Source organism: Scomber scombrus, chromosome 5, assembly GCF_963691925.1.
Source record: "Scomber scombrus chromosome 5, fScoSco1.1, whole genome shotgun sequence".
Classification (NCBI taxonomy): domain Eukaryota; kingdom Metazoa; phylum Chordata; class Actinopteri; order Scombriformes; family Scombridae; genus Scomber; species Scomber scombrus.
The window spans coordinates 15,182,018-15,209,705 of NC_084974.1; the positions used below are offsets into that span (position 1 = coordinate 15,182,018).

General features: G+C 42.8%; 2 protein-coding genes across 3 annotated transcripts; both read right to left on the reverse strand.

Moving 5' to 3' along the window:
• Positions 1 to 507: 507 nt before the first annotated feature.
• znf296 (zinc finger protein 296) lies at positions 508 to 8,676 on the reverse strand. The gene is made up of 4 exons (XM_062419219.1): positions 8,598 to 8,676; positions 5,953 to 6,294; positions 1,644 to 2,276; positions 508 to 1,559 (listed from the first exon to the last, which is right to left on the reverse strand). Exons 1-4 carry the CDS (start codon positions 8,674 to 8,676, stop codon positions 508 to 510), a joined length of 2,106 nt encoding a protein of 701 aa, XP_062275203.1.
• Positions 8,677 to 9,600: 924 nt separating this feature from the next.
• On the reverse strand, positions 9,601 to 26,833 carry clasrp (CLK4-associating serine/arginine rich protein). Of its 2 annotated transcripts, XM_062418961.1 has the most exons (21): positions 26,737 to 26,833; positions 24,498 to 24,637; positions 23,963 to 24,060; positions 23,460 to 23,561; positions 22,886 to 22,965; positions 22,573 to 22,657; positions 22,303 to 22,442; positions 21,859 to 21,955; positions 17,305 to 17,383; positions 17,145 to 17,218; positions 17,018 to 17,059; positions 16,732 to 16,938; positions 15,982 to 16,287; positions 15,709 to 15,894; positions 13,387 to 13,426; positions 12,020 to 12,080; positions 11,795 to 11,853; positions 11,661 to 11,707; positions 11,490 to 11,575; positions 11,238 to 11,262; positions 9,601 to 10,304 (listed from the first exon to the last, which is right to left on the reverse strand). In XM_062418961.1, the coding sequence occupies exons 2-21, from the start codon at positions 24,594 to 24,596 to the stop codon at positions 10,262 to 10,264; spliced, it is 1,956 nt and encodes a 651-aa protein (XP_062274945.1). In that variant the 5' UTR covers positions 24,597 to 24,637; positions 26,737 to 26,833; the 3' UTR covers positions 9,601 to 10,261. The 2 variants fall into 2 exon arrangements, 1 of the variants encoding a protein (XP_062274945.1); XR_009925165.1 differs by lacking the exons at positions 9,601 to 10,304; positions 11,238 to 11,262 and having other exon boundaries at positions 13,383 to 13,426.
• Between the last annotated feature and the right edge of the window lie 855 nt (positions 26,834 to 27,688).

The window sequence follows — 27,688 nt, forward strand, 5'->3', positions numbered from 1 at the left end:
ATTAACATCATTCTATTGCTAGGATTTTTATTTTATTTAATATAATCACTTCTCTTTGTTACCTGACAGTTAATATCTGTCTACACCTGTCCAGTGGGTCACCAGAGAGATAAATCACTCATCTTTTGCATCCTGCACTGCAACATGGTGATCAGTTTCCTGTGTCAGTGTGGACTGTGGTGGTTCACTTCCTGTTCAAGAGCTCTGGTAATCTCCCCGTTGAATGTCATGGCCTTGTTTTGCTCTGTGGTTTAAACTACTGCAGGCACTTCATTTTAACCAGCAGCTTTGCATACAATTGTGAGCAATGTGGCTGGCTGCTGGGTGCCTCGGAGCTGGCAGAGGACGGCACTGCCTGCTGCTGTTGACAGTGCCGCCGCAACTTCTCCTTTAAATTCCAGTTTAACTTGACCGTCAGTTCAATGGTGGGACAAATTATTTTGACTTGAATGGTTATTAAATCATATACAGTGCTATTTTAATGTCAACAGAAAATGACAACCGCTTTCATGGTGCAGAAGTCAAAGCTATGCCCACTTCTGCGCTGCCCTCAGACGGGAGATCGCCCACTATAGCCGGACTCCCTGTGTTCTCCACATAATCATCTTGGCTCTGCCTTTCCTCCACCTCCATAATGTTCACCTCATCACCCTGCATTTTGCTCCCCATTTCTATCTGATCTAAACTCGCTTCATCCTCCTCCATTTTCACCACTACTGCTTCCTCTTCAGCCTTTATTGTCTGCGCGTAGGCTCCCACGCTAGCGTGGCTCAGGCCGTGAACTTTCTTCAGGTGCTTCTCCAGGGTGGCATAAACAGTAAAGGGTACTGCGCAGAGCTGGCACAGGAAGGGAGCTTTGGCTCCTTGGGCCCCGTGGGTCTTCATGTGGCGTGTTAACTTTGAACTCTGAGCGCAAGCGTAGTTGCAGAGGCCGCAACGGTAGGGTCGTTCACCTGTGTGGCTGCGGCGGTGCACAGTCAGGTTGCTGCTGTTGCGGAACTGTTTACCACAGTACTCACAGGCTTCGTCTTTCTTCTTCCTACCAGCTGAATTAGTGGTGGTATTGTTATTATTTCCTCCACTGCTGACACCTCCTCCCACACTCCTCCGCTCATTCTCTCTCTGCCACTCCTGCAAAGCCTCGCTGACTTTAGCAGAGGTCCACTCCTTCTCTCTCTCGATGATCTCTCCTCTTTCGTTCTCCCACTCTCCTACTCCTCGCACCCTGTCGCCCATCTCAGGCCGTTTAGGTGTACAGTTCCCGCTAGCAATACCGCTCTCACCGCTCCCCCCCGTCTCTCCACTCTCCAGTGAGCCTTCAGAGGGGCTGGCGCAGGGTGAGGCGTGCTGGGGCTCCCCCTGCCCCTCTGCTTCCTCCTCCCCTCCTTCTCTCTGGCGCTGGTACAGCCTCAGCAGCTCTCTGTCTGGCTGTCTAACCTGCGAGGTCAGCAGCATCAGGCCTGAAGCTATGGAGGGGTGTTTGGGCAGGGTCAGGTCAAGCTCGGAGGGGCCCTGGGCTCTCACATCTGTAGCAACCATCCCCTTTCCCGTGATTGCAGCTGGCTGCATTTGAAACCTCCCTCTCATTCCCTGCCTCCCTACATCCTCCTCCATCCCCACCATCTCCACCAACTCGTATCCACTCCCTCCACCTCCAACCTCTCTGTGATGGCTCCTTATGTGACGGGCAAGCTGGCCGCTCTGGTTAAAGGCCTGCCCACACACTCCACAGTGATAGGGGCTCTCACAGGCGTGAGTCCGGCGGTGGGAGGTCAGAGCACGCATAGATTGGAAGTTCATGTCACACAGCTCACAGTGGAAGTCCTGGAGGACGCCAGTCTGAGGAAAGATAGAAGCGGCTGGTGGAGAACAGGATGGAGACAGCACCAGGCCTCCAGGAAAGCCGCTGGTGGTGTTATTATTCCCCTCAGCAAGCTCCCTGAGCCGCACTGAAAAGTTCAGAGCCTGCAGGTTCCTGGAGGAGGAGGAGGAGGAGGAGTTGGTGTGTGTCTGACGGGAGCGACCAAGGCGCATGGCCGAGGGCTGGAAGGCAGAGGCAAGTGCTTGGCCCAGGTGGCGCGGGTCCAGAGTGGCTGCAGCAGGTTTGTTGTCTTTAAGACCTCCTCTTTCTCCTCCTCTCATGTCCATGTCATCCTCCTCATCTTCTTGGTAGATGCTGAAGGAGTGTATGTATTGAGCGTGCTGTAAGAGCGCCCATGCAGATGGAAACACACCTTCACACTGCTGGCAGGTAAAATAGGAGGGCTCGCCGGGCACTGGAAGACAAAGATGGACAAAATAAATAAAATGAATAAAATATAGTCTGCTCTTTTGAAATGACTTGAGAAGAGGTTAGGTATATTAAACCTACAATAACTGATTTTTTTTTGACAACTTGGGGCAACGGAAACCTTTTTAAATATCTAGAAGATATGAGACACATCAGCATTCATTTGCAGTCATGTTTCCTGTAAACTGATGAATGTACGGTCAATATTCACTCTCATTTATATCTTTTTTTGGACACCAACTCCGGGGGGATATATCTGACTCTTTTACTGCTAAATGCTCCACTGTTCACCAGCTAGTCACTAAATGTGTCTGTACAGTGGACATATGAAAGCTTTTTTGCTTGAAACAACTCCCAAAATTAGAACAGTGAAACTGAACCAAAGCGAAAGTTGTGGGCTGACCTTTCTAAACCAAAACAATGATTTAAAAATGCTACACAGCCCTGCAGAGTCAGGTGATTAACTCTGTGGTTTTGTCACTACGAGTGACCGCTCTCACACATTACTCATGTGAGCCCTTGTTAATAAGTATTGATCAAAGGAGCTTTAGAGTTGAAAAAAAATCTGATTAGGGACAAAAGTAGCAGCATGATACTCGTCAAATCTAAAAGAAGAATGGTTCAGGCAGACATTCAATCAAATGATCATACATTGAAGAGAAGGCCAGATGATGTAAAAGTAAGACCTAGATAAGAACAAAATGATTAAAAAGTGAGTGTAGAGGCCTCAACAAGAGAGTTGTGATAGTCAGATCCAAAGCAGAAGAGAGTGATGGAGCTCCAGAAACTGAAAGGCCAACAGAGAGGAGAGCAGTGTTATATCTAGAGATATTTTTATATGTGGATAGCTTTGTCTCCTAACCGAGAGTCGCTCTCCAATTAAGCTGCAAATTGCTAATTAGCAGAACGTAGAAAACGAACGCTTTATGCAAATCAGGCACTGACTCAGCCTGCTTGACAAATGAGGCCTTTCTGCATAAATCAAAATTGGAGAGAAGATCCCCAAATTGAGGGGAAAAACAGTTCTTTTTTTCCTCTTTTTTGGAGAGGTTCAAAGCCGACTCTGATATAAGCCTCTTTCATGTTTCCTCAAGTCAAATCCTTCTGTATTTTACTGGAGGGGGGAGGAGAGTAAAGATGAAAAAGAGAGCAACTGTTTCTTTCTCTTTTTCCTCCTTTCCCGCCCTCCCTCTGTCTGGAGACGAGAGGAGCTGTGGTGTTCATGTCCTTTAACCTAGCCTGAGGAGAAACCCAGGAGAAGTTGAGATACTTCTTTTAAAAATAGGGTGAAGAGTGAGAGCAGGGAAAAAAAGAGAGAGGTAGGTAGGTCAGGGCTCAGGAGATAAAAAGAAAATGAGATAAAAAGATTATAATGTAGTACGGGGGGCCAAGAGACACCACGAAAATATGTCACCCCTTTGGATTGTACTTGAGACCCATCCTCCAACACCCAGCTCTCCTCACCCCTCCGCCCCCAAACCCTCCAAATCTTTCCCTGAGGGGGGGGCTTTTGTCTCGTGGTCCTGGAGTGAAGCACAATACCCAGCCGGTTTCTCTTTCCTCCGCTCTCTCCCCTCTCACTTGATTTTTTTTTTTGTAAGGATTCCCATTTGGCCCGGGGTAGCACTTGAATATTAAGCAGAAGCAATAACTACTAATTAAAAATGCAGATTGGCTGGGAGCACTAACGAGCAGCCGGCAGAATCTCTTTTCCCTTGGGAGGCAGAGGGAGGAGAAAAGAGAGGGGAGGGAGGGAGTGGGGGGGCTAGAAATTGAATGAGGGCAAACGAAAGTGTGTTGAAGATGGGGGGAAGAAATAAGGAGGGGGGTGGTGGTTGGAGATGAGGGAAAAAAAACAAACAAGGAGAATAAATAAAAAGGAATGAGACAGATGCGAGCGGCTCTTCAGTAATCCATCCCACTCTACCCCCTCTCTCCTCCATCCTCGCCGCTTCTCTCATGAATACAGAAAAATAGACGCAGGACCTGCCTGTTGTGGGATAACTGCTCTTTCACTTTCAGTCATCTCATGCAGCCTCAGATGTTCAGTTTCCCCCTCACAAAACAGAGTGAAACAAGACTTCCTATTACTTCAAGACCAACTACAACTGTCCTCTACTACTCAAACATGCAGGAACTCAAACTTTATGTCACAACTCATAATTCAGTCGTAATAATCTGAGGAGGTAAAAACACTAAAAGCTGCGTAGAATTACAATTATGAACTCCACAACAAATGCAACCTACTTTTACTAATAAAACTTTAATCCAAACTTATCCACTTTTGCATTATTTACAGGCCGTCATGCTCTTTCCCCCTCACGACGTGCACGTGTTAGGTTTGTTGTATAATCCTGCAGGCACCAATTTACCAAACTCCTGTGTTCTAACTGAGAGTTAGATACAGAGCAAGAGATGAAAAACAGACTGAAACAGAAAAACAAGAGAGGTTGTGGACAAACGGAAACGATGCGTGCACCAGTCTCCCGAGCGTTACACAAAGGAAGGAACTGCTAACGTGTGTGTACATGACAGAGAGGGTTTCAAAATGTGCAAAGGGGCACTCATACCTTCTGCAAGCATGTAGTAAGATGCTGTGTCCATTTGCAGTTGTTTGCAACATCCTACATGCTCCTTTTTCACTTTTTAGTTACAGTAGGACTTTCAAATACATTTGACCTTTGCAGGAGACAACACAATAACTCCCCTCTGTCTCAAACACATTGTTTGCCACTGGATATGAAATTTCACAACAATGAGTTTAATGAGAATTCATGACATATCGTATTTGACACGACCAACAAGGTGTCCGCGGTCACATTTTCTCCACTCTCAAAAAGAAAAACAGCTGTGGAGGAGGTGTGAAGAGAAAGACCTTTAGTTAAATCAGAACTAATGTATGAAATTTGAGCAGAATGAGAATAGAGAGAGATGACTCAAGACACAGAAAATATTTTTTTAAAAACAGGAGGAAGAAGAGGGTGAAGAGTGAGAAGGAGATGCACATGATGAAGAAAAAGGAGGAGATTCCCAGGAGTTCAGGTGGCTCGGCCCGGGGCAGAACAGTGGGAGATGGCAGAGGAGCTGCACATGATGCAACGTCCTCCATTACAGTGTCATGACAGCGAAGAGTGCTGCACGAACAGCCTCATATCCACTCCTCTGACCGTTTCACACTGCGGTGCATGGTAGCGACCATCAAACTGTTTACTGAAAGAAACCGGATGGCTTTAAAAAAAAACAAAAAAAAAACACTGAAACACACTTCACACTTTGTTTTTTTTACAGAATGTGGCATCGGTCTCTGTTGTCCAGGGCGCACTAGATGACAGAAGTAGAAACATGTTTACCTGGCCACTCCACCTCAGAGACTGACAGTCAGGGAGATGGGAAGGAGCTCAGGTGCTCAGTGTGGAGCCCCCTGGGACCCTCGCTGCCCTCTGAACGCTCCTGAAGCCTATCCTTTCCACACAATTAGCCTGTGCGTCACTAACTCACGCAGGTCTGCTAATGGCAACGGCTAGCTAATGAGCTGGACTGGGGGGAGGGGGGCAGTTGTTAGAAGAGGAGGGCGGTAAAAAAAGAAAGAAAGAAAAACATAAAACAAAAAAACAGAGTCACTAATTAGCAACCTGCCTTCTTCTGCTTCCTCAAGCACTCACCTGCTTTACCGAGCTCCGCCTTCACCTTTACGCCGGGCTCCACCCCCCAGGCGGCGGCTCTGTTCCTGGCGGCCCCTCTCCTCAGCTCGATGAACCCCGGCCCCAGCTCGGCACCCAGGACACGCTGCTGGGCTTGGTTGGCTGGCGAGGGGGGTGTGGTGCTGGCGTTAGGGGCTTGGTTTTGGGACCTGCAGCCACCCTGTTTGTGCTGGATGAACGCCAGTATGTGGGCGAGGGGGAAGGCCCTGCTGCACTGGCCGCAGGTCAGAAGATCACGACCCTCGTCAGCAGCTCTGACCTGTGGAGCGGGAGGCTGCTCCTCTGATGTACTGGTGCCATCCGCTGTATCAGTGGCAACTGAGAAACAGGACAGGCAGGAGATGAGAGAGAGTGCATGGGGAAAAATAAAAAATACAGAGATCACTTTTAATTCTTTTTAACATTTAAACATGAAAGTGAAATGAAACACATGAACAAAAAAAGGATTTATGAGTAAGGGATTGTCCCTTAGTATTGAAAACAAAAATGAGAAATAAACAAGAGTGTTTTTTAAGAAGAGTATTAATCAGTGTCTGTTTCCACTTTGCCATTTCATTCAATTCTCCCCCCTGCCTCTCTTTCTGTATTCAAAGGCTTTAGGTCATATTTCTATAGATATAGTTCACAGTTTCTATGAAAGGTCAAAGCCATTAAGATCTTCATATTACTTTTACACAAACCTTTCAGGCACTTTTCCAAAATACAGAGATCAGAGAGAGAAATTGACAACAATATCCTTGACATTAAACATCCCACTTCGTCCCAAAAAGGCTGCACATATGGACAATACCAAAATATGAGGGCATGATCCACCAGTGCTAATCCACTTTTACTGGGTTCCAGTAAATTTGGATTACTGCGCAGGGAGCGTCTGAGACTGTCCTCATCTAAATTAAACAGCCAAAAAAGACCAGTAATAAAGTGGCAGAAGTGCTGTTAGACCTCAGTGGAACGACAAACAGGCGTGGTGATTGACAGCTAGTTTCAGTTGTAGGCTTTAACAAAATGAGGCCAATCTGCTCAGCCAATACTGACCACTTCCTTTAACCAACCCAAAACAGATCTTGCTCGTTCTGACTGAAGCTGCAGACAGAAGCCCAACTGTCCGTTTCATCTGTAACCTCAACCTCCACTAACACAACAGCCTGGATGTGCTGACAGTTGAAATGATTGATTTGAAGACATGCAACATTATGACCGAGGCTTCCACCTTTCACTCACTATTACAACTTGCCCTGCCAGCCACAAGCAGCGGGAGTTTCTCAACAGGAAGTGGATTGCAATAAAAGAAGAAAAAAAATGACTGAAGGTGTTTGAGATAAGAGCCCTTGGTGTTTGTGTGTGTGTGTGTGAGTGTGTGCGTGTGTGTTGTTCACAGCCATGTACAGGGCAACTCATCTGATCCAGCCTTAACAAACCTGACAAATCTCATGTGGTTTGCAACCAGCACTTTGAAATGCATGCAGCAGAGGAGGACCAGTCTGCAACACAAACCTCCAGCCTGAAACAAACCTCTTAAGAGTATGAGTAAACTTTGGGTATTTCTTATCATCTCAGCTCAGGCAGGTAGGGCTCTTAAAGAGGAGGAGGAGGGGTCAGTAGACTATTGCTCAACGGTCATGGGCACACCTTGATGCCTGGACTGGATCCACCTGCCCGGGCTAGGCCAGCTACAGGATACAGGACAGGTACAGACAGTACAGTCTGAAGTTGGATCTCGCCAGTTGTTACTCAAAAATGTCACCTTTCCTGTTTCAGGGCTGCGCTGTTTGTGCAGACTTGCAAGGCGCGGTCACACACACACACGCACACGCACGCACACACACACGCACACACACACTGGGTTGAGTCAGGGCCTGTGGCCACACCAGACACGCACCACTGGTCTCCAGTAGAGAACTGTAAAAAACAAATGGAGTTCAAGTTTCTGTCTTATTTCCTTTCAAACGTCATATCTCTTTCTTTGCAGCGTCGCCTTTATGTTTGAACAACATGAATGAGATCAAAACAAATAAGTGACAAATAATCAACTGAGAGTAGGCCTATTATTTAATTGACTAATAATTAAAAAGTCAATCATGATATGAAGCAAGCTGGATCCAGTTTCTTGGCTTTAAACAGGTGTTATTTCTCAAAACCTGAAGAAAGGCAAACTGTCCCCGTCAAGAAACCGACCGTGAAGAAACTTGATCATAGTCTAACCTGGAAATATTAATCGTGTTTGGACCTGTAGCCTCTGAAAACAGCGTGCCAATAAACCGGTCCTTCCTCTATGAAAACAACCGCAGCGACAATACACAGCAGGACAAACACGACGAAAGAGAAAAAAAAATAGCCCTTATTTCAATATTTGCGCATGAAGTCCACATAAGAGATTAAAAACACAATCGTGATGTTTTGATTAGGGTCAAAGTAAACACAGCAGATACTTTAAATCCTCTTTCCACGCCTGAAAAATGAACATTCATCCATCACCTGGCCATTAATCTGTGTAACCGGTGGCAGCGCACATCCAACCCATGCGCGCAGAGCTGACAATAAAACTGTGACCTTAATTTCTTTTAGTTCGTCTTGAGAAACATCCCCAATACTTTCAACATGTCCACACATCGTTGCTCTCCCCCTCGGCTTACCTTGAATTGCACTCAGGTGCTGCGGTCTGCTTCCAAGTTTGCGTCTGGACATCGCGTCTAGCGTTACGCGTTTGGCACCTTTCTGGGTCCCAAACAGCAAACCCTCCCAAACCAAAAAAAAAAGAAAATCCCTCCAGCTGCTCCTTCTTTGATAAATTGACCGAAAACCCGAGCTGTGGGGACAGACAGACTGATAAAGGTGGCTGGCCTCTCTCTCGCTCTCTGCCTGGACTCGCACTGAGCACTGAAGGCGGCGTTCAAGTTCACGCTTCTTCCCCCGCAGCGAGCGGAGGGCAAAAGGGGGCATGGGCGACTGTAGGCACCGCCCGCCCGCCCCGCCGCCGACCCTGACCCCGCCCTCCTCGGGTAGTAACACACTCCATAAACACGCTCTTGTGTCACATTAAAGCTCTTTCTCTTTTACGCACACTTTGCTGGCTTTCACACGGCGTGTAGTTCCTCATCAGCAGCTCCGAGGAACTACCTCGTTGATTTTCCCACAGGTGTCTCCAAAACTAAACCAAAGCACAACAACATGCACTTCTCCCTTTTTCTTGTTCAGCAGTTGTGACTGCTGGACAGACATAAACATACAGCAAAAAGAAAAATGTAAGTGAAGTTTACGGATTGACTGCCAGGCTGCAGAGGATTATTTAAAAAAGAATACCGAGATTTGTCGCCACCTGCTGACAGAAATAACGAGCTGCAGCCCTCTTTGAACTTCAAGCTGAAATATAAATAATTGCATTTAATTAGGTGTTTCAGTAAGAGCTTCTACTTCTAAAATAATATTTTTGTGATTAACCTTTTATTGAATATTTAAGGTATGTGGATCAAATGCAGCACCTAAGTGCCAAAAAAAACCCAATTGAGTGGAGACACCTGTGTCCATCTCTACGTGTATTACCTGTAGATGCAATTAAACATTTTAGACAAAAGCAAAAAAGAAAAATGAGCAAATCATTTCAAAATCACTTTTATTATTTGGATTTTAACATTCCACATTTCCCAGAACAAAAAAAAGACATTTGCTGCTGTTTATTTTGTTGGCAGAGGGTAGACTTTATATTTTTTTTAAAGCGGTCTGTAAGGTTTCATAAATGCAGAAACTTTTTTTTCCCCATCAGATTTCATACACTGGTTTCAAAAGGATGTGTAAAGAAGTATCCTGTGCGTTAGTTCAACAGAGTTGTTCAATATTGTTGAGTGTTTCTTGTTAGAGAAAAGTAAAACTGTGGCTGAGATCATAAAACGAGGAAGATGATGTAAGGAAAAGTATTGCTTCATACATTTGAAATACGAGTCTACATTAAGATGTGTCCAGAAAGAAAACAAAAAAAAAAGCATGCAGAAGTGAAGAAACCAATTTAATAACCTGCAGTATCTTTACAAGATGAATCCAAAATGAAAACTCAATCTCAGCTTGGCTGAACCAATCAGCAGCGTAATTAGTGAAACTGAAGTGTCTCCGTCAATGTACAGGACGAGGGAACATGCGTGTTCAGGTGTAGATGTGTCGGTCCGTTACCAACAGCCAATTCATCTCTTTAACCTTTAATAGTTTCATTGTTGGACAGTTTGTGTGTGTGCCAATGTAAGGGCGCTGTGCTGCATGAGGAAGCTTTCCACAGGTCAGCTTAGTGTCTGTAGTATGGACTCCGCGATCGAGACCGTGACCTCCTGGAAACATTTTTTAAAAAAAAAAGAAAAAAAGGAAAAAAAAAAAAAGAGGAGGATGAAGGGTGGATAAAAAGGCGGGACCTGCATAGATCTTCATTGAAGTTTTTCCTCATTCAAATTGAGGGTCTAAGGATAACGGATGTTTTATTTGCCCCTGAGGCAAATTTGTGAAACTGGTCTACTGAACAAATAAAAATAGACTTGACATATTTCAGTTTTTACAAAGGTTACTGATGTAAACACACCGTTATCATCCCCACAAACCATCACCCACAAAGTTTTGATAGTCTTTTTTAATAATATGTTTGTGAGCGCTTACAATCCTCCATTTAAAATGTTGTTCATATTGAGATGATAAATTGTTGCTTTACTGATATTGAAAATTAAAATCATTTTTGGGGTTAAAGTAAATCAGAGGTGTTGCCCTAAAACACAATTTCATTTACTTGAGCCAGATAAAATCGAGTCAGGGCAATTTTCTTCCCAAATATCACAAATCACAAATTTGCCTCAGGAGGCTTTACAGTCTGTACAGCAGTACAACATCCTGTAGAACCTCGATTAAAATAACAACCCCTCATATGAATAATCCAAAATTGGTTGGGCTATATTTGAGAGTTGACTTGCACCCTAATCAATAAAAAACATTTCTAAACTTTTTTTATAAGTAAATTAACTTATTGAGTGACAAACAAATTGCAGTTCATGTTTATGTAAGGACAAAATGATCTTTGTTTGTTATGGTGTGATTCTCAGGTCTGGGCCTCAGACTTAAACGCTAACACTGGATTTACATGAAGATAACGCAGCTTGAGTATTATCAATGAAGTCCATACAATTAGCTTCTGAGATAGTGTTTGTGCAAAGAAACAATAACCCATAATTCATTCGGTTTCATCGGAGCTGTGCGGATTCTTGCGGCTTCTCACATACCTTCTGTATGAGCTGGATTCTCGGCCTGAGGGACAGAGGACACAGAGCCACCGTCAACACAACAGCATGCCACAACATCTTAAAGCCTATAAAACTGTCTGACGCCAGCAAATCAGACAGAGGCTCAGTTGATTAAATATTTTGGTTACTTCTGTTTGAGCATGAAAGTCTGCACACAGTAAACACTTGATGCTCTGATCTAAATCATTGTTACATTATGGCTGTCTTCAATCAGACATCTTAAATTCTTACCATATTTGGAAGGGGAAGGCGAGTGGCTTTGCCGCCCATACTGTCTTTCCCATTCATCCCTCTCTTTCTCACGGCGCTCGCGCTCCCTAAACACAGAGCCTTTGGGTGAGACAATTGCGACACACACATACCAAACTGTCCGCTTGAGCACACACACATACGGGGCCTTACTTCATGCGAATCTTGCGTGCCATGGCTCGTAGTTCTCCCTCTCTCTCCTGGAAAATACACATAAAGCAATGAGGGGAAATAGAAGATAGGAGAGTCTGCTTTTGCCAAAAAAAAACAAAACAATGAACACACACCTGTCGTTTGTGTTCCTGCAGTTGGATCTTCACCGCAGCGGCTTTCTTATCCGCCTTGGCTGCAAGATGGGGAAAAAAAACACATGAAAATGAGTGAGACAGAAAAAATAATAATTAGTGTTGTGAATGTTTTTGCATTATGTAAAGTTGAGGTAAAAAACAAAACTACACAGCGGTCGGTACTGTACTGTCTCTGAACTTGTGTGACAAACCACAAACACTCACACTGCTTGTTGAGCGCCTTCTGCATGCGTATCTTCAGACGCTCCTGAGGGGTCATCTTGGGCTGCAGGTGACACACTTGTGTTAGCACAACTTTCACAGCCTCACAAATGTGTCAGTGTGTGTTTGTGTGTGTTTGTGTGTGTGTGTGTGTGTGTGTGTGTGTGTGTGTGTGTGTGTGTGTGAGTGAGTGAGTGAGTGTGTGTGTGTGAGAGTGAGAGATCAAAAGGTACCGTGCTGTTGCACAATTGATAGTATCACCTTTATGTACAGTAGCTGGTGGAGATAAAAAGGCCACAGAAACATTAATTACATGTGATGTTTGTTGAGTCAACAAGGACGCCCAGCCGAACAGGATATGCATCAGTGTATGTGTGGAAGCAGGACAGGATCTAGTTACATAAACCTTCACATATGTGTTTAAAAAAAAAAGATAATTATGACGGGCCAGTTCAGGACCAGCGAGTTCAGAAAGTTCAGAAAGAGCCAGTGGCATTTTGACACCGACACACCCATCAATGGGTTGTTAAAACCTGGCCAGGCAAGAAAAACTGCAGGTCACAACACTGCAGGCAAGTTTAACATAATCTTCATTATTTGCATGTTTGACTGCTCGGAGTTTATTCAAATCATACTGGATAGAAAACTAAACGGTCTAGAATGACAGACAATAAACTACTACTTCATCATTAGTCTTCAATGTGTGTGTGTGGGATATGAAACATTCATATAAAGACATCAGCGTGTGCCCTGCTGCTTGTTAAAACAAGCCCACATTTGGCTGTCCAGAGTGCACACACCTTCTTTTTCCATCAAAAACTAACCAAAAAGCTTCTGTTCTTAAAAGATCACTTGGCCAAAACTGACTCGTTAGTTAAAACAAGACACAGGGTCATAAGAGGAAATGGACTTCCTCTTAGGGCCACAAATATGTGAAACACTGCAGTATGTTTAAGACTATAAACAGATATAAAAAACGCTCTCACACCCACATGTATATGTATACATGCACGCACCACCCAGACTAAAAGCACAAAAAGAGACAGTAATCATGTCACAGGGTGTCTAAATGTTCACTCGCGTTTTCAGTCATTTTTCAGCAAAATTCACATTCCTTCGATCAAAATACTGAGGAGATGGAGTATACTGTAATGGTAATTTCAAAATAGATGAGGGGCTTTGGCTGCAGAGTATGTCCACTTTTTTGGGGAAGGGAGGGAGAAAAAAGAAGGAAAAATCACATGATTTTATTCTCTGTGGGCAACAATGGCTTTTACATCCCAGTCTGGAGGACAACCATGTCAGCCTGTCAGGGATGAGGGAGGCGTAGGCTTTAGCAAGAAACCCAGTTAGATCAAATTCTTACTGACTTTGGCAGCTCCCGTCTCTTTACCACCCGCAGTATCAGGCCTGGAAAGAGAAGAAAACAATTATGAATGACATTCACATGATTTAACGATGTCATTATGAACTATGATCTAGATTTTATACTTCTTAGTGAAACATGGCTGACTGAATGTAGTTGTTGTGTTATTCTCAATGAGGCAGCACCAACAAATTTTAGTTTTATGAACAAGTGTCGAACTGTTAAGAAAGGCGGGGGAGTTGCTGCCATCTTTAAATCTGTATTTCAGTGCAAGGAAATTACATTAGGTGATTTTAGCTCTTTTGAATATCTCTGTTTTTTATTAAAAGGTGATCCAAAAGTTCCTTTTTTTAATCATTTATAGACCTCCAAGATACTCAGGGGATTTTAACATTCACGTAGACAATAACATGGACAGTAATGCCAAAGAACTCTATGCTCTACTTGACACTTTTGGCCTCTTGCAACATGTGAAAGGGCCCACACACACTCGAGGCCACACTTTGGATCTGGATATCTCTAAAGGTGTTGACATTTCTTCTGTTGATGTTAAGGACTTGGCTCTTTCTGATCATTTCTGTGTGTTATTTGACTTACAGATCATTCCAAATGTTCACTTAACCTCTGTGTCTGTTAGGAGAAGGTACATAAATGAGAATACCAGTGCAAAGTTTATGGAGGCTATGGCTATGTCACCAACTGTGAGTGCAGAGTCAGTTGATGAACTCCTGGATACATTTAACTGGAAAATCTCAAATGTCATGGATGCTGTTGCACAACATTGATCAGAAAGAAAACACCATGGAGGAACACTATGATGGTGAACGCTTTGAAAACAGAATGCAGGAAAGCAGAGCGTAAGTGGAGAAAAACTAAACTTCGAATTCACCTTGACCTCTACAAACAAAGTCTTTGTAATTTTAACTATGAGTTACTCAAAGCTAGACAGCGACACTTTTCTGAAATTATTAATAATTAATAAGAACATCAACAATACTCGCACTCTGTTTGCTATGGTTGATAAGCTTACAAACCCCCCTAAACAGATATTTCCAGAAAAAAGCAAAGAATTTGCTTTTTCAGTGAAAAAATCCAGTCCATAAGGTTAAATATCAACACAAATCAACAAAACAATAAAAAGACGCAATCCCTAAGACCTCCCAGGAATAACTCAACTGCGATGTCAGAATTTAATACAGTTGACCAAAAAACCATAGAGGAAACAGTTCAGCATCTAAAACCATCAACATGCTGTCTTGACACAATGCCATCAGACTTATTTAAAACTATTGTGAACTCTGTCCAAACAGATTTGCGACGAATAATAAATAGTTCACTTCAATCAGGCACGTTCCTAAACCCCTAAAAGTAGCTGCCATTAAGCCACTCTTAAAAAAGAGGGAACGCTGGATGTAGGGTTGGTCCGATGGACGATGCCATCGTCCATCGGCGATGTCTGACAGCCATCACCGATGGACACACCCTAGCTGGATGCTTCCATGTTTAATGTTTCCATGTTTTTACTATTACTGGGTTTTATTTTTATTTCTCAAATTGCATGTTTTTTTATTTCCAATTCTTACTGTTAAATGTTTGTTTTATGTAAAGCACATTGAGTTGCCATTGTGTAAGAAATGCGCTACATAAATAAAGCTGCCTTGCCTTGCCTTAAGACATGTTGAAAAAACCCTTTATACGTCATGTCACATGAACATAATGTATCAAAAGCCTTATTGACCAGAAAAACAGCTTTATGACATTGCTGCACTGATTGTGTTTAAATAAAATGTTTGTTTACCAAAACATAAATAGCACAGACTCACACAAAGCAGACTTTAACGAAAAAAATGACCAAAAACTCATGAAGAATATCACATCCACTTCAGAAACTACTAAACGGTTAGAGCTGCAACCAACAATTATTTTCATTTATCTGATTATTATTTTCTCTTTTAAGTTCTAGATGTGACATCTGTTGTCAGCAAGTAAACCCTAACCTAAAGCATTTCATGACTAACATAAGATACTTTTTAATACCTTTAAAGGCCTTTTTTGAAGAAACTCAAGATAATGCTTATTAAAGCTTTCCAGTTCTTAGTCTCTATATTTTGGGTTTATAAATGAGACTCTGATGAAATCCAGTTTCAAGCTAAGTTCCTGAAATGCTGACTAAATGCTAAATATAACTGCCATGACTTGCTGGGTAAAATGGTCTGAAGCGAATCTCTGCTTATTTATTTAGATCATCTTTTATGACCATCCTTTCTCTCTTTGCTTCTCTTCAGGAGTTAAAAGTTCTGTGGTAACATTTCGATGTTGTTCTTACTTTCTTAGCTTGTCACAGACGGTGGTGGAAGAGGGCTGGGATCCTCTGTGAGCAGGGGAAGGACTGTGGTTGAGCCGGCTGGGAGACTGAGAGGGACTGCGGCTGCCGCTGTCTCCCCGCCGGTGTCCTCCACTGCTCCGACCCCCTCGCCTCGAGCTGCCCCCCTGTCGCGAGCTAGAACGCGATCTGGCAGAGAAGAAGAGGGCCTGTGTCACTCTCACGTGCATTAAAACGGCAACTAAAGCGCCGTTGCGGGACATGTAGGAGTGTTACCTCGTTCGTCTTCGTGCAGTGTATCGTCGTCTGTCCCTGTCTCGGTCTCTCTCTCGCTCTCTGTCTCTGTCGTTGGACCGCGAGCGCTCACGTCTCCTCCAGGACGCTGCCCCTCCGTTCCCTCCTCGGCCTCTGGAGTAAGATCTGGAGCGCCGTCTCGACCGCGAGCGGGTCCGGGAACGACGGCCGTCCCTCCCGCCCCGTCCTCGCCGGGTACGGTGTGAACGGGAAGAGGAGCGAGAGGAGGAGTGAGATGAGGAGCGGGAGGACGAGGAAGGGGAGCGACTGGAGGAGGACCTTCGTCTCCTGGACAAACAGAGACGCAACGTTTTAGTAACAACACCAACCCAGCACCTAGCCTATCTTCAGAATACTTTCTTGCTTTAAGAAATCTTACTACCTCATGAAATTCATATAGAAGCATAAATAATTTTTCAGATGTGTGTTTTGCATTTATTTGTAAAGCCTGTAATCGTAATCTGACATGCACAACGTATGTTTAAAGCTTCAAATCTACCCAATCACACACATTTTCTCTATGCACATGCACAGCTGAATAGGTCAATTAGTTATTTAACAGCAACTCTTTGTACAACTTTTTTTTCTTTTTTTAAATGTATTGATCCACCTCGCCTACCAGTAAACATCAGTACTTCATCATCAGTATTCTGTCTGACTGTGGTCATTTCAACGGTCAACAAAATGACTGCAAGAGGAAAATAAAAGCCAGGAAGAGGGAAAGTTACCGACCGGGAACCCCTGCTATGACCTGCAGGGTGCTGCAAGTTGGAGGGGGCGTGGCCAGAGTGAGGAGCGGCGGCTTGTGCTGCTGCTGCTGCTGCTGCTGCTGCTGCAGATTCCTCATCGCTGCCTCCGAAGCTGGTGATGAAGGTGATCTTCTCCGGACCCGGAGACCGAGATCGTGACCGTGACTCAGAGCTGGATTCTGAATCTGGCCTGAGAGAAAAGTACAGGTCAAAACACGCAAACGGGCAATAGATGAGGGAATAAAGGAAAATAATGAGGGTTGACTCACCGTTTGTAGGGATCGTATGTTGGGCTGTCTCGCCTTGCATAGCTAAAAAACAGAATAATGAGTAAATATGAGCTATGTGGACTGTTGGTGGAGAAAAAATAACCTTCAAACAACAACAGAAACTTACCTGGGCGGGCTGATCTGTCGTCCTTTTAGTCTCTTCTCTCTGAACTCTCTCCTTTGCCTGCGAGAACGGCGGCCCTGCGATAATCAAACATGTAATTTACAAAGTTGAGAACACACACCAAACGAGACACACACAGATTCATCAACGGATGTATTCTTACAGAGTACATGGCCTTTTCCGCCTCCAGGGCCTTGGCGTGTTTGATGGCCTCCACTTCCTCCTTGTCTTTTCTCAGCATCCTGATAAACAGGTAACATGTCGTTAGCGTTAAAATAATTAACCCAACCCTTATATTTACATTGTGACATTTTTATTACAACCGCTTATTAAAAGATCAACACTAAAAGACAAAAATATACAACAGAGCCATACATTTAAATCTGGGCGACAATCCCTTTATTCCACTCAGTTCATCAAATTAAGAAAAAACACCAAAAACTTTTTAGCTACAATACTAATTAGGGCCCGAGCACTGACAAGTCAGTGAGGGACCTATTGTAATTGCCGGAATTATTAGGGCCCGAGCACTGACAAGTCAGTGAGGGACCTATTGCTATTGCCAGGATTCTTATTATTATTTTTCACGCTCTTTGTCCGCCACTTTGGGCGCATTTTTGGTGGCCTGAACATGCATGAAAACTCATGAAATTCTGCACACACGTCGCAGCTGGTGAAAATTTATTTAATTTAACGTGATTGGACGCAAACGTGGTAAGGGGACTCGCTAGCGCCCCCACACGTCGGGTCATGTGACCACAAATCTTCTTGGATCTGCATGAAATTTACATATGTCATAGGTCTCATCGGATCATCAGGAAATTAATTTTGTGGAATTTTTTTACCAAACAGGAAGTCGCCCACGTGGCGTGGCGTGCACCGATTTTCATTTTTCGAACAACGCTTTGAGGACTTTATGATGTTCACAGAATCATGAAACCTGCCACGTAGGTTTCAAATCATGAGCTCTTTCATCTGATATCACATTTGCCCAATATTTTGCCCCAACAGCTCAGTAGCGCCCCCTAATGCCTTTTCCCACTTAGCATGTACTGACAAGCTCTAAAACTCACCAAATTGGACACACTCATCAAGACTCACAAATATTATTTTTTGGTATAACCGCAACCTTTTAAGTGGCAAAATGACTCTACAGCGCCCCCTAGAACATTAAAAAATGAAGCCCCGCCTTCTACATGCACGTACATGAACAAAATTTAGGATTCATATATATCATGACCACACGCACAAAAAAGCCTCTTGGACCCATACCCTAAGTCCAACAGGAAGTCGGCCATCTTGGATCACAGGTGCATTTTTTCCGCCATTTTCCCCATTTCCAGGCCTTGCACTTTAACGAACTCCTCCTGCAGTTTTGACTCCACAGACTTCAGATTGGCATTGTATCATCCTCAGACCTTGATGATGTAAACTTGACGACAGATTTTTCCTACGTTATACCAGGTGGGCGTGGCAGTCGTTTGTTTGTATAAACAAACAACTCCTTATAACTCCTCCATACATTGTCGGATGTTTATACATGCACTGCGTAAAATGTCACACCTGGTGACGCCGTTTTAATTTCAACATCATTGGGGGTGGATGTGGCAAGGGGTCTCCATAGCGCCCCCTAACAGCAGGTCATGTGACCACAAACTTTGTCTGATCTTCGTGAAATTTACAGGTCTCATAGCACTCATGGGTAAACCCTCAAATTATTTTTTTCAAATTTTTCGCTCTAACAGGAAGTGAGTTATTGTGCATTTCCTGCGTCAATTTTCCGTTTTTCCCTCTGCGTTTAGAGGACTTTCCCATCTTCACAGAATCACCAAATTGCCCACATAGGTTCACACTCAGGCGCACTTTAATTTGAGACCATAACTGCCTCTGGGCGTGGCACAACAGCTCAATAGCGCCCCCTAATGCCTTTATCCATTTTGTACATTTTTCCAAACTCCTACACTCACCAAATTGTACACATACGTCAACAGTCACACATATTGACTACTGACAAAGTTTGGGATTTTTAAGTGAGAAGATGACTCCACAGCGCCCCCTGGAAGATTTCAAAGTTTAAGCCCCGCCTTCCACATTGACATAGAAAAATGAAATCGACAAGGCCTATGTATTATGTCCAGACGCACAAAAAAGCCTCTTGGACCCATACCCTAAGTCCAACAGGAAGTCGGCCATCCAGGCTAAAATTTTCAATCTGGATAATTTTTATTATTATTATAGTTGTACGCCTTTTTGACAGCCTAAACATGCCCCAAAACTCACCAAAACTTGCAATCATGTCCGATCCGGAGAACACTTTGATATTTTAAGGAGCGGGGAAATGGCCGACGCAAAAATTGATTAATAGCGCCCCCTAGAAAATTTAAAAAATCAAGCCCCTCCACTCAGATTGACGTAAACAAACCAAATTCGGGAAACACATGTATCGTGTAAAGACGCACAAAAAAGCCTCTTGGAGCCATAGCCTAAGTCCAACAGGAAGTCGGCCATCTAGGCAAAAATGCTCAATCTTAATGATTTTTTGACCCTTCACCCACATTCCTTATTGCTTAGAAGTCACTCAGACTCATTTGTGGTCTTAGACTGCCATCTAGTGGAGACATTAACAGCTGCACACAATGTTCAATTAAAGGCACAGGAGCAAAGACATCTACATGCCAGTTTTGACAGCCCTGCGACCGCCGCACGCACCGACGTGCACGTACGGCGTTACAATTGGGGGGGTAAACGGGGGGGTGCGAGGGCCCTTCGACACTGCTTGCAGTTTTAATTATTATTATTATTATTATTCAAGAGACGCATAATGAATTGCATTTTTCGTGGCCTGAACATGCATGAAAACTCATGAAATTCTGCACACACGTCGCAGCTGGTGTAAATTTATTTAATTCAACGTGATTGGACGCAAGCGTGGTAAGGGGACTCGCTAGCGCCCCCTAACGTCGGGTCATGTGTCCAAAAATACTCTCGGATCAGCATGAAATTTAAGTATGTTACAGCTGTCATCGGATCATGTAGATATTAATTTTGTGGAAGTTTTTTACCAAACAGGAAGTTGTGCACGCGGCGTGGCGTGCAGCGATTTTCATTTTTCGAATACCGCTTTGAGGACTTTATGATGTTCACAGAATCATGAAACCTACCACGTAGGTTTCAAATCATGAGCTCTTTCATCTGATACCACATTTGCCTAATATTTTGCCCCAACAGCTCAGTAGCGCCCCCTAATGCCTTTTCCCACCTAGGATGTACTGACAAGCTCTCAAACTCACCAAATTGGACACACTTGTCAAGACTCACGAATATTATTTTTTGGTATAACCGCAACTTTTTAAGTGGCAAAATGACTCTACAGCGCCCCCTAGAACATTAAAAGTTGAAGCCCCGCCTTCTACATGCACGTACATGCACGAAATTTAGGATTCATATATATCATGACCAGACGCACAAAAAAGCCTCTTGGACCCATACCCTAAGTCCAACAGGAAGTCGGCCATCTTGGATCACAGGTGAATTTTTGCCGCCATTTTCCCCATTTCCAGCCCTCGTACTATAACGAACTCCTCCTGCAGTTTTAACTGCAGTGACTTCAGATTCGAACTGTATCATCCTCAGACCTTGATGATGTAAACTTGATAACAGATTTTCCCTACGTTATACCAGGTGGGCGTGGCAGTCGTTTGTTTGTATAAACAAACAACTCCTTATAACTCCTCAATACTTTGTCGGATGTTTATACATGCAGTGCGTAAAATGTCACACCTGTTCAAGCCGTTTCAATTTCAACATCATTGGGGGTGGATGTGGCAAGGGGTCTCCATAGCGCCCCCTAACAGCAGGTCATGTGACCACAAACTTTGTCTGATCTTCGTGAAATTTACAGGACTCATAGCACTCATGGGTAAACCCCCAAATTATTTTTTTCAAAATTTTCGCTCTTACAAGAAGTGAGTTATTGTGCATTTCCTGCGTCAATTTTCCATTTTTCCCTCTGCCTTTAGAGGACTTTCCCGTCTTCACAGAATCACCAAATTGTACACATACGTCAACAGTCACACATATTGCCTACTGACAAAGTTTGGGATTTTTAAGTGAGGAAATGACTCCACAGCGCCCCCTGGAAGATTTCAAAGTTTAACCATTATATGAATACCTTATCCCCTTTCATTTCTGGTCTTGGTCTGCCATCTAGTGGAGACATTAACCCCCCTTCACACAATGTTCCATTAAAGCAGCAGGAGCAAAGACCTTTACATGGCTGCTGTCAATGCCCTGCGACTGCGACAAGCACTGACGTTCCTGCGTAAGAAGACCTCTACCTGCGCGCCCTCCGACTGCGCCACAGTCCGACGTGCGTGGATGCGCGAGGGCCCTTCGACACTGCTTGCAGTTTTAATTTATTGTTGTTTTTTTCACAGATCTGTTAATATTCATAAAATACATAATATGACGCCAAGTCATTTATGCAGATCGTTGAGTTGGTAAGAGGCGTTCACCAAATACTTTTTTAGCTTTGCTATCTGCTGGGTGTTAAAACTTAAAAAGCAGAACAAGCTACAAGCACCACCCGCCTGTCTTCACATCATCTACACATTACTACTAACAAACCTGAGAAGTTGATTCCACTTAAAATCAAGTAAATCAGGCGTTTCTCTGTTTGACATTAGGGACACGCTGATGCAACGCACTGAAATGTTACCTGACAAAGTCTCCTTCAGCCATTCCATATGGTGTTGCCATTTTGTTGAGGTCCAACACCTGTTCCTGGTTCAGCTCATCAACATCGACCTCCACATCTGCAAAAAGGCAACACGATGCTGAACTTTTTAACACATCTACATGAAGGAAATATGCACCCTCATACACCTCATATTTACCTATTATTTGATTTGCATTTTAAGTTAAAAGGTGTAATGTTAACAGGGGGAAAAAAACTAGTCATCATGATGAATATATAATTATGTCTACATCTACCAAGCTGGACGTGTGTGTTTGCTTTAAAACCAATGGAGATCTATAAAAGCTACTCCTCATACATTGGTGCATATTTCTGCATTGTGTCCTTCTTCCAACATCAGAGGTTGTGTTGGCTTTTATAATTTTTAATGTATAAATCTCATTAGTACAAAACCCATTTCCTCACCAATATCTGGGATGCCCTCATCCTCTTCAGATTCACTGTTCTCTGAATTGTCTTCATCATCTTTGTCCGACTGGGGCTCGGGCTCTGCCACAGTGCTGTCTTCATAGGTGTAACCAATAGTGGCCTTTTTCTCAGCCAGCCTGCACAAAGACAACGATTTATCAACACATAGCTGCTGTTAATGCTCCAGTGAACAAACTAACTGTAAGAGTCAGGAATTTAAATTCACAGTAGATATGAAACAGTGACTTTAACTTTTACATGACATACTTTTTCTTTTCCTCCTCATTTGGTTTCTGCAGGCCACCGTAGAGCTCATCCAGGTAGATCTGGTATAAACACTGCTCCTCGGAGACTGCAAAGGGACAGCGGGGAATTTAAGAGCACAACACGACTTCAAAATATACCCACTGAGAGTAAGTTAGCAGACCATTACAGACACATTAAGTACACATGAACACTGTGCAACCGTAAAATGTAGTAACTGTGGTTAAATCAGGGTTTGACAGTGTTGCAGCGCGCAGCCATTTGGTAATGTTTGTAATTCACTGCTGACATGAAATTCTTTGAATAAAATACTCACTGTTGGCAAAGTCATTCTGCACAAGGCCTCTGTAGCGCTCATAATTGGACTTCCTCTCTTCCATCTCCTGCTCTGGAGATCTGTATGAAACAAATAGTAGAAGATTTTCACATTTAACACCTCGGTGAACACCTCGATCTCACTGCGTTTAACAGTTGCGGCTTCTAACTGAGAAGAAGTGATGTAGAAAGAGAAACTAAAAAGAAACTATAAAATCACTCTCAGTTATCAGGGTATAAGGTACACATACCTTAAACTATAGCAGTCTAATACAACAACCCTGCAATCAATCCTGCCTTTATAAAGTTATAATGTTCTTTTTTTTTTTACAATTGGTGTCTAGTGGAAAGGACTTGGCAGAAATTAAATATTCATAAGTATGTTTTAATTAGTGTGTAATCACCTGCAAAGCCCTTTATATCTACATAGGAAACCTCAAATATGAAAATGTTAAATAATCTATGGAGGACATATGACTGTTCTCCAAAGAGTTCAATAATAAATTCAACATTAACGAACAGTCAGAGGAGACAGGGTCAAGGATTAATCGTAACTAAACAACTTTCAGACTTACGATGTGCTGAGCAGTGGGGGGGTGTAGGTGGGGATGTAGTCCAGGTGAGCCCTTACATCAAACCTGTCAATCATGTTGTTGGCATCACCTTGCCATGGCATCCTTTAGACAACAGGAAGAGGGAGATTATGATCAGGAAGATCTCACATTCACTTAGCATCTGATTTGTGTGACTGCTTGTATCTGTAGTGTGTTTATGTGGCTGGGGAAAAAACGAAGAAAAAAACAGTTGACATAAAAGTCAGAAATGTCCAACGATTCTGAACTGATTCTCCGATTCCAAAAATCAGTGCAAGCGCAGAAACTACAGCAGTAATAAACACACTGCCAGCCAACTTTGATCGGGTGAAGAAAATAAATAAATCCATAGTTTCATTCTTACAGACCTGCGACAGTACAACATTACAATCATGAGATACCCACAGATTCCCATGTGCATTGTATGTGTAGTGTGTGTAGTGTGTGTAGTGTGTGTGTGTGTGTGTGTGTTTCTGGGTCCTCACATGTTGATGGGACTCTCTGCAGCCATAGCCACTGCAGGATCCAGGTGGATCTTGTAGGCTCGGCCATGAACCTGAAGAAACTGAGCTGGATCTTTTTTCTGTGGAGACAAAAGGAGGGCAGTGAAAGACGAGAACAACAACAAACTACAACACAGCTTTTTACTATCATGCTGTTCATCCTGTTGTTAACTGATGTGTGGAATCCCTTAACTAAAAATAACTTACTAATTTAATTACCAATTTATCATTTCAAACTTTAACTCTTTTATCTTCTGTTCAGACTAGAAGGACAATTTAGGCAACATGCATGTGAGTGTGTTGTGAGGTGAAGCAGAACTTCACTGCCGGTGCTGGTGAATGCTGCTGCTGGTGTCAGAGTTAACTGCATTAATCTGTCTTCTTAGGTTAAGTTAGCCTCCAATTACATCGCTAATACAACAACTAACTTTAAACCAAGACGAGATTTGAGGCTTGTTGCAGCAACAATGTGAGAAACAATCCATACAGTCCACATGTATATTAAAGTCTCTCTTACAATCTTCTCGTAGTACTCTCGCCGGCGCTCGCCTCGCCGCTTGTAGTCTACCATCATGCCACGGAGCTTCCGCTCGTGTTTGCGGGCCTCCTGCCACATGACGGCTCCGCTGGGGGTGGGGGCGCGACGGGGCACGGCTGCTGCAGAGAGTCAAAGAGAAAAGACACGAGGGAGAGAGAGAGCCCAAAAAAGGCATGAGAAATAGAAATCAAGCATCATGAAGTTGTGAAGGAGGCAGCAGAGGAAACAGAAAAAAAGTATTTAACTAATTTTAAACTGGAACAACTGGGCCTCACAAACAGCTGATCTGAGAAACTGCGGCACATAACTTCTCACTAGTTCCACATCATTTCTTCCAAATAGATAAAAAAATAACTCCAACGCTGTCAACAGCAGTTATTTGACAAACATTTTTATAAGTCCTTAAATCCCTTAAATTTGTTCAGTTAATAATTTTGTGCTCCTGTCTGGTGGACAAGCTACTGTAGTGATGGAGAAACTGTTTCTAAATTTGCTACTGACGGGCTAGTTTGAGTATTTCTGAACCTGTTGATCTCCTTTTACATGAAACAGTCTCCAGAGTTTAGTCAGAAAAACTAATTTTACTGTGAAAAACAAAAAACATTAAACGAGTGGCAGTTTCTTTGGACGGAGAAGCGTTTCTGATGACAGAGGTCAGGGGAGAGGAGCTGACAGACAGACTGCGATAACCCAAATAACCCCTCTGTACACATGTGGTGAACACGTCGAGCCTTGAGGCTACAACAGCAGAGACCACGACGAGATTCACTCCTGTCAACCAAGAACAGAAATGTGAGGCTGCAGTGGGCTCACGCTCACCAAAATTGGACAACGTAGCCTGGTCTGGATTTATGCAGAGGCAGCATGGTCAGAATTTGGCGTCCACAGCATGAATTTATGGACCCGACCTGCCTCGTGTTCACACTCCAGGCTGCGGATGTATACGCTGTTTTCATTGCACACTGTGGGTCACTTAATACCGATCAGCGAGGCCACAGATATTTTTTGTCTTGTTGCTGACCATTTATGCCGAACAGCTCTTCACTCTTCCTTTGAGCGAAGCAATTTGGACACGTTTGATTTCCCCTCCTATCAGCATTAGTATGGTGTTCCTAATAAAGTGCTCAGTGATAGTAAACCATTTGTCTGTGGTTTTATTAGTTGAATACATAATTTATGTTTATGTATTAACATGGTGAATCATATTATACTTCTGTAACTTAACCTGATTAAATTTTAATTATCTACTTTTTATTGTCGCTCAGACCTGACTCCTAGTACTACTACTTATATTTGCACATCTGTGATCTTTGGTCTAACAAGGTGTGTTACATTAATACAACTATATTATAATATTATTATTAATTAAACACTACATGTACTGTTTAGTCAATATTGTCAAAACATATAATTCTCTTAAAAAAAAAAAAATTACAGCTCTTGTCCCTTTTTTCATGTTTTGTTTTTTTTTGGAAATAATTTTAATCTTTAATTGTAGATGGATACTATCAAGGATTATTTACTTTAGTGTATATTTTGACCCTAACACTATGCAACAAAACCCCAAGAGAAAATTCCTTTAATGTGCAATCCTACTTGGCAATAAACCTCTGATATTTCCTAATATGTTTATATTGGCAACATGTGAATTAATGTTTTTAGTCACACATTTGACACTTTCAGGCTGACCTGATGTTAACAAAACAGTCATTTGTGTTGCAGGAGCTGCAAGAAACCAACAACGTTACAGACGTGACATTAAGAAATACAACATCTTTGCAGTCTGCTGATTACTATAAAAGCTTTTAGTGTCTCCAAATAAATGATCAGAGTTGAGACTGTGGACTTCAGCAGCATCTCATCAGAGACATCTGTGTTTTTTTAACGCTGTGATAATATCAGCAGCTGAAGCTAACTTATGCTACCGACATTACCAAGACAAGTGTGTCACTAACTAGAAATACACTGCATCTAATAATTTGCACAATACTTTTGCAGCTTTTTGGCATTAACAAGTTTAGATCTAAGATGTGTGTTAGCAGTGCCGGCCTGATGCGCAGTCTAGGGGCCTCTATGCTAAGCTAAGCTAACCTAGCCTAGCCTAGCCTAGCATGGCCAAGCTTCGACAATACAAACAACGCGTTAACAGCGGCTTCATTCACATCAAATTTTAATGCAACTGGCCAAAATATAGCTCATTATAAATTAAATTGTGTACCTGTTTTACTAACCACCAACACACACCGGGGTTGTTATCGATCAGCTAAAGGCGATACGAGACACTGCACGCCTTCTTCTTCTTCTTCTTCTTCTTCGGGTCTTTTATCGGTAGTTTCAACGCGCCCCCTGCTGGATTGGATTGGGAAGTACTTGTCTGTTTTTTCACTTGTGTTAATCAATAAATATTGTCCTGTCAGATATACTTGTTGTATAATACTAATGAAAGGGGGGATGCAAAAATACATTTAAAATGTTATCTGACGCTTCAATGAGGCTTAAGCAATCTGAGTTAATCATATCAAGTGAATATCTGCCTCATTTACAGTCTTTTTAGCATCAAATTCCCTGTTTGTGTTTCCCTGTTGAGCTGATGAGAGATACTAAAGCAGTGGTGGAATATGTATTCAGATCCTTTATACGTAAGTAAAAGTACCAAGACAACAACTACAAGGAAATGTCCTGCATGACAAATCTGACTCAAGTACAAAGATAAGTAAGTATTAGCAGCAAAATATACCAGAGGTGTTGAGGTTAAAGTTCTCATTTCGTCCCTCTGACTGATATAGTACTATAAACTACATCATTAGATTATTAATACTGAAGCATCAATGTTAGAGCAGCATTTTTTACTGTTGTAGCCCAACTACACACTGCTTTTTGTAAGACGTCAAAAGCCAAAATGTTTGAAACCACTGGTTTCATTTTTAACAATATATTGTATTTTAAAACCTTGTTATATTATCCATTGTGTCATATTCATCTGAAAAGTAACTTAGGCTGTTAAATAAACGTGGAGTAGAAAATACAATATTTCCTCTGAATGTACCTAAAAACTGTAATTAAGTACTACAGTTACTGTCCTTAGTTATTTTTCATTATTTCACTAGAGTAACAATTACCTACACTCACTGTTTTTGTACCTGCTGTAGCCACAAGATGTCTCTGTAAGA